This window comes from Delphinapterus leucas, chromosome 1 (genome assembly GCF_059928025.1).
Source record: "Delphinapterus leucas isolate spDelLeu-1000000601 "Yukka" chromosome 1, BTC_Dleu_Yukka2, whole genome shotgun sequence".
NCBI classification, from domain to species: Eukaryota; Metazoa; Chordata; class Mammalia; order Artiodactyla; family Monodontidae; genus Delphinapterus; species Delphinapterus leucas.
Window position 1 is genome coordinate 152,833,138 of NC_143129.1, and position 6,870 is coordinate 152,840,007.

The following is a 6,870-nucleotide window of genomic DNA, read 5'->3' on the forward strand; positions in this document are numbered from 1 at the left end:
TGGTCATTAGGGATGATAGGAACTAGTGGTCTCCAAAGTGTGGATATGCAGGATAACCCATAGGAATATCGTATGACCCTTTCCATTTTTATTTTATTTTATTGTAGTGTAGTGTAGTGTTGTGTAGTTTATAGGCCACCCTGCGCAGCTTGCGGTATCTTAGTTCCCCAACCAGGGATTGAACCCAGGCCACAGCAGTGAAAGTGCCGAGTCAGAACCACTGGCCGCCAGAGAATTCCCACCATTTTTTTTTTAAAAATAGCATTAAACCTTATCAATATTTGATATATATATGTCAACAGATTGTCCAGATTTATATACATAATATAATTTATTATATATAAAAACTTTATGTATAGTATAATTTTTAGTATGTATGTCATTGTATAATTTTATATATACTATAATATATAAATGTGTAATTTTTGAGTGCTGGCTAAACTTTTTTAATGATGGGATGTGCAGTCAAAGAAGGATTTCAACTCACATTTTTTTTTATTATTAATTAATTAATTTACTTTTTGGCTGTGTTGGGTCTTCGTTGCTGTGCATGGGCTTTCTTTAGTTGCAGTGAGTGGGAGCTACTCTTCGTTGCAGTGCGTGGGCTTCTTATTGTCATGGCTCCTCCTATTGCACAGCCCGGTCTCTAGGCGCGTGGGCTTCAGTAGTTGTGGCATGTAGGCTCAGTAGTTGTGGCTTGTGGGCTTTAGAGCTCAGGCTCAGTAGTTGTGGTGCACGGGCTTAGTTGCTCTGTGGCACGTGGGATCTTCCCGGCACAAGGCTCAAACCCGTGTCCCCTGCATTGGCAGGTGGATTCTGAACGACTGCACCACCAGGGAAGCCCCAACTCACTATATTTAACTGAAAAAGACATTAATAGAAGTCACAATGAAACTTCCTAACTAGACAGATAACCAGTTCCTAGATTTATGTTTCATCTAACATTTGATTATAACCAAGACCAGGTGGTAGAACATTGTGGTTGACCTCATTGCATTTTAAGCCATAATCTTTCAGGACCTGGCACATTTAAGAATAATAGATGTATATATGGCAGACTCTAAAGCACTTATTACTTACTATGCAGTAGTTATATTGAATGTCTAGACATAGAGGGCTAGATTTTTCTTGTTACTACCATTTCCATATTTAGCAGTAAGGGATTTGCTGTGTACCTCCTTTCCTTCCTTTATTCAGGTGGATATACTCGGTTGCAGGGGGGTCGTTGGAGTGATAGTAGAGCCCTCAGTTGTGTAGAACGTTTTGACACCTTTAGCCAGTACTGGACCACTGTGTCTTCACTTCATCAGGCTCGATGTGGACTGGGAGTAGCAGTTCTGGGAGGGATGGTCTACGCAATTGGAGGTAATAATGAAAATGTCTTATTTCCCTTATTAGTCTCTAGCTCTAAGTTGACTGCATTCTTATATGCCTTATATATATATTGCTAGACACTATGGGGTGTATGCAGATACCGTTGTGCTTAATAAATATTTATTGAATAAATGAATGAAAGAAAAAGGAAACATAAGATATTGAATATTTTATACCAGAGGGACACGGTAATTTATTACAAGGCAAATACTTAGGTTTGGTTTTAATGAAAAGTTGTTTATGAAAATGTGGTGCCAAAATTTAGATCAACATTTGTGATAAAAATTTTTTTAATTCTGAGAGCTGCATTATGAATCATTTTAAATTAACCAAGTATCTGGGCAGTGGGATGTATAAAAACCATGTCAGCTAGACATTGGGATATATTTCTTGATTAAAATCACTGTGTTTTCTGAAACTATTACTATAAATTCTAAAATGATTAATGAATAAAATTAAAAGGGGATTTGAATTTGGGAGAGAAATAATTATTAGAGAGGGATCTAAAGAGAAATAAATACTAACACCTTTGATATAAATATTTACTTCTGAATAATTTGTCTTTATAGCAACCAGCCTAGGTAGATCATCTCTAACCTTTACAGCCAATTTTTTTGCTTTATTTCTATGGGTCATTCTAAAATACTGAAAGCTGTAAATCAAAAATCATATTATTGTTTTCCAACTATGATACCGTCAGTTTAAAATGAGAGAGATGTAGGGAATATTTGATTTTTATCTTTTGGAGGGAACATAATCATCACTCAAAAACTGTTTATTAAATCAATAAATGTCATGGTGCATCTGAAAATCCTAACAAAGAAATTAGAGTTTTGAGCAATAACCATCTGTCAGTATAAAGACTATAACTCTATATAATCTTTGGCTAGAACTCTAATAGTTCTTTTTATGTACATTTTGGCAGTTGCATTGCGTGAACTCTCTCCAGTTTAACCTAGGGTCACAGTGTCCTTTGCAACACTTCCATATATATGTATCCCCTTTCCTGATACCACAGAAGTACAGATGGGAGCCCGTCAAAACTGCTATGACTGGGCTTTCCTGGTGGCGCAGTGGTTGAGAGTCCGCCTGCCGATGCAGGGGACACGGGTTCGTGCCCCGGTCCGGGAAGATCCCACACGCCGCGGAGCGGCTGGGCGCATGAGCCATGGCCGCTGAGCCTGCGCGTCCGGAGCCTGTGCTCCGCAACGGGAGAGGCCCGCGTACAGCAAAAAACAAACAAACAAAAAACTGCTATGACTTTACTAGCCATTATTAATACTATAAACATTACTATCTTAACATATTACTTAATATATAATTTTTAAATAAATGTTTTTTACCAAAGTAATTCAGATTTGCTGTAGAAAATTTGGTAAACCTGAAGCATATGAAAAAGAAAATAAAAATCACCCATACTATAATCATACCACCCAGAGATAATCACAGTCAATAGTTTATTTCCTTTTCGATACATTCATATCTGGGCTAATATTCTAAGTATTATATTTAAAAATTAAGATATAATTCACATATCATAAAATTCACCATTGAAGTGTACAGTTCAGTGGTTTTTAGTATATTCACAAAATTGTGCAACCATCACCACTAATTCCAGAACATTTTCACCACTGCAAAAAGCCACTGTTATCATTTAGGGAAAAGTTTATGTGAGTGTAGGGAACTTTTTACTAGCCATGTTCCCAGACTCCAGGTAAGGGTCAACCTTGTGAGCAAGCCTTTCTAACCATAGGCAGTTTTAGGCTTTATGGTGACTCTTTTCTGCACAGTAAGAGTTTCGTATACATCAGGATTCTAGGCCCTCATAAGATTATATGTGCTGCAAATATATTTTCCTACTCCTCTGCTTCATCTTTTACTCTTTTTATGGTATCTTTTGATAAATGAATGTTTTTAATTTTAATGTAGCCAACTCTATTATTTTTTTCCCTTTATGGTTAGTATTTCTTATATCGTTTTAAAGAAATCCTTTGTCTACTGGAAAGTCATGAGGTTATATACCTTTATTGTTTTCTAAAATTTTATAGTTTTGCCATTTACATTTATGTCTGTAATTCACCTGTAATTGAATTTTTACGGATAGTATTAGTAAGGAACCAGTTTCATTTTTCTCCCCATATATATAACCAGTTCCCAGCGTTTTTGTTTCCCCACTGCTCTGTCATGCAAACTATGTTATATACCAAGTAATCATATATGTGTGGATCTGTTTCTAGAATTTCCTTTCTTTCCTACTGGTCTCTCTGTTTATTCCTATCTTAATTATTAAAGCTCTATTTTAAGTCTGATAGGCTTATTTAATAGGGCATTTTCTCTTATTATTCTTTTTGGGAGTGCTTGGCTATTCTAGGTCTTTCATACTTCCATATAAAAGTTAGAATTAGTTTATCAAATCTGTTTTTAAAAATAATAATGTATGATTCCACTTATATGAGATACTTGGAGTAGTCAAAACCAAAAAGACAGAAAGTATAATGGTCGTTGCCAGGGGCTGGCGAAGGAGAGAATGGTGAATTATTGTTTAATGGGTATAGAGTTTCAGGTTTACAAGATGAAAAGGATTATGGGAATGGATGGTTGTGATGGCTGTACAACAATATGAATGTGTTTAACATCACTGAACTGTATTCTTTTTTTTTTTTTCTGAACTGTATTCTTAAAAATGGTTTACATGGTACATTTTATGTTATGTGTATTTAAATACAATAAAAAAGAAAGAAAGGGTTTTTTAAAAACTGGGATTTCATTAAATCTATAAATCATTTTGGGAATAATCATCTTTACATTGACACTTGTAACTCATCAACGTGATACATCTCTTCATTTATTTAGATATTCCTTAATTTAAAACTTTATCTAAATAAAATTTATAAATTATATCCATAAAGTTCTTATAAATCTTTGATTAGATTTACTCCTAGGTATAGTATATTTTAAAATTCTATTTTAAGTGGTATTTAAAAATGTTTTTTTCATTTTCTATTTGTTGCTAGATAAGCATTGCATTAAAACTCAAATTGTAGCAGAGCCAGCTACCTAAACTATGAAAATATAGAAGTGTTAAAATGCAAATTGTATCCTCAAAAATTACATGGATTGTTTGGGTGGTAGAATTAGAAATAGATAATAGCCCACTTTGCTTCATTAAGTGGGTTTTAATAAATGACAGTGCTATGGATTCAAAATAACACTTGGTGGGCAAATAAATTTTAAAGAATAGTATAAAATCAGACATAATAATTGAATTTCTGACAACACAGAATGCTGCTGAATATTGTATTGTGGTTCTAGGCTATTAGTATTACTAAATCTTCTCATATGTGTCTCTTTTATTTAACTCAGGTGAAAAGGATTCAATGATTTTTGACTGTACTGAATGCTATGATCCAGTTACTAAACAGTGGACAACTGTAGCTTCAATGAATCACCCCCGCTGTGGCTTGGGAGTGTGTGTGTGTTATGGGGCTATCTATGCTTTGGGTAATTATACTCTCCAATTTAAGGATATCTAATATTATTTAAATTCTTAGTCAAATTCTGCTTACTTTAGAAATTTTCCTTCCTTCCCATAACAAACTTGTGTCTTTTTAGCTTTAAAAGTTCTTATTCTCAAAATTATATTACTTGGGAGATATTGCCAAGTATGGAATTCTTAGAAGGAGATGGACATAAAATATAGATGAGATGTCTAGGGGAGCATTTTAGCTGACTAGTTAAATTTCATGGTTAGGATAAACATTCTGAATACACAGACGTTGTTTCAAAAAGTTGTTTTGCAAAGTACCATATTTCCTATGCAATAGACTGAAGTTTTTGGTTTTGTTTTGCTTTATTTTTAAAAAATCTCTTGTGAGGGCTTTCCTGGTGGCGCAGTGGTTAAGAACCCTCCTGCCAATGCAGGGGACACGGGTTCAAGCCCTGGTCCGGGAAGATCCCACATGCCGCAGAGCAACTAAGCCTGTGCTCCACAACTACTGAGCCCACGTGCCACAACTACTGAAGCCTGTGCACCTAGAGGCCATGCTCCACAACAAGAGAAACCACTGCAATGAGAAACCTGTGCACCGCAATGAAGAGTAGACCCTGCTCACTGCAACTAGAGAAAGCCAGCGCACAGCAACAAAGACCCAACACAGCCAAATATTAAAAAAAAAGATCTCTTGTGAAACCTAGGCAGAGAGTTAAAAGACCCAAGTTCTACTTACAATCAAATTCTAACTTTTCATGTGATCTTGGACAGATAACCTCTCTGGTCCATAGGATAATCATCCATAATATAAAGTTGTCAGATTAGATGTTTTCTAAGGTGTTTTTCTTTTTAAATATTTATTTATTTATTTGGCTACATCGGGTCTTAGTTGCGGCACGCGGGACCTTCACTGTGGCATGTGGGATCTTTTCTTCGTGGTGCGTGGGCTCTTCCGTTACTCCGGCGGGCTTCTCTCTAGCTATAGCGCGTGGGCTCTAGAGCACGCGAGCTTAGTTGCCCTGCAGTATGTGGGATCTTAGTTCCCCGACCAGGGATCAAACCAGCATCCCCTGCACTAGAAGGCGGATTCTTAACCACTGGACCGCCAGGGAGGTCCCTCTAAGGTGTTTTTCATAAATAAAATTCCTTTATTCCAAAAATAATATTTTTCTGTTTGGTTTCAGGTGGTTGGGTTGGAGCTGAGATAGGGAACACCATTGAACGATTTGATCCCGATGAAAATAAATGGGAAGTAGTTGGCAACATGGCTATGTCACGCTACTACTTTGGGTGTTGTGAAATGCAAGGTAATTGCTTTATAAAATATTTTTCCTGAATATATATTTCTTAAAAAAACTGTTTGAGCATGAGGCTTTATTTTCACAAAAGTATATTTTATGTCTGTTAGTTTTGAATAATTGACACTAACAGTGTGGAAATTCTGCTTCTAATCTCCTATATTTTTAAACCTCTTATATCTTTATTTCTGTATTGCCAAAATAATCATTTTTTCCCCAAAATAAACAAAGCTAGAATTAAGAATTCCAGATGGGCAAAAATACCTAATTAGCAAAATAAGCATTTGAACTGTCATCCATTATTGTTATTTTCTCTCCCTTGTAGGCCTTAGTATATATTTCTAAGTAGGGAGAGATTATCAAAAACAATCTTCATAGTGTCATAGGCTTCTTCAGTGTTTTTTTATAGAATACATTGTGATTCAGTACACACACAATGCTATCACAGATTTGAAAAATGTTGTACTACATATTAAAGTGGTATACAGATGTTATTTTAATTGTAATTGTCTATTATACACGGAGAGGTAATTAATAAGCACTCTCAAATAGAACCTTATTCTCTGTCCAGAAATGGAGAACAGATTTACATGTACCTGTAGAGTAGGAAGCAGTCTGCCCATTGTTATGTGACAATTCAGCATGTTCTGTTCCCAGCTGAAATTCTTTCTGCCTTCTGAGTACCTTCTCAGATTTCTGCTAGCAGCT

At 35.6% G+C, this 6,870-nt stretch overlaps 1 protein-coding gene across 4 annotated transcripts in view; it reads left to right on the forward strand.

Annotated features, from left to right (window-relative positions):
* The window catches only part of KLHL27 (kelch like family member 27), a 41,935-nt gene that overhangs the window by 17,271 nt on the left and 17,794 nt on the right, over window positions 1–6,870 (forward strand). For 2 of the 4 annotated variants that reach the window (XM_022575591.3, XM_022575590.3), the window contains exons 5-7: window positions 1,198–1,365; window positions 4,738–4,875; window positions 6,049–6,171. In XM_022575591.3, the coding sequence (XP_022431299.1) occupies window positions 1,198–1,365; window positions 4,738–4,875; window positions 6,049–6,171 (429 nt within the window). The remainder of the gene's footprint in view (window positions 1–1,197; window positions 1,366–4,737; window positions 4,876–6,048; window positions 6,172–6,870) is intronic. The other 2 variants (XM_089923399.1, XM_089923396.1) reach the window with 1 other exon arrangement.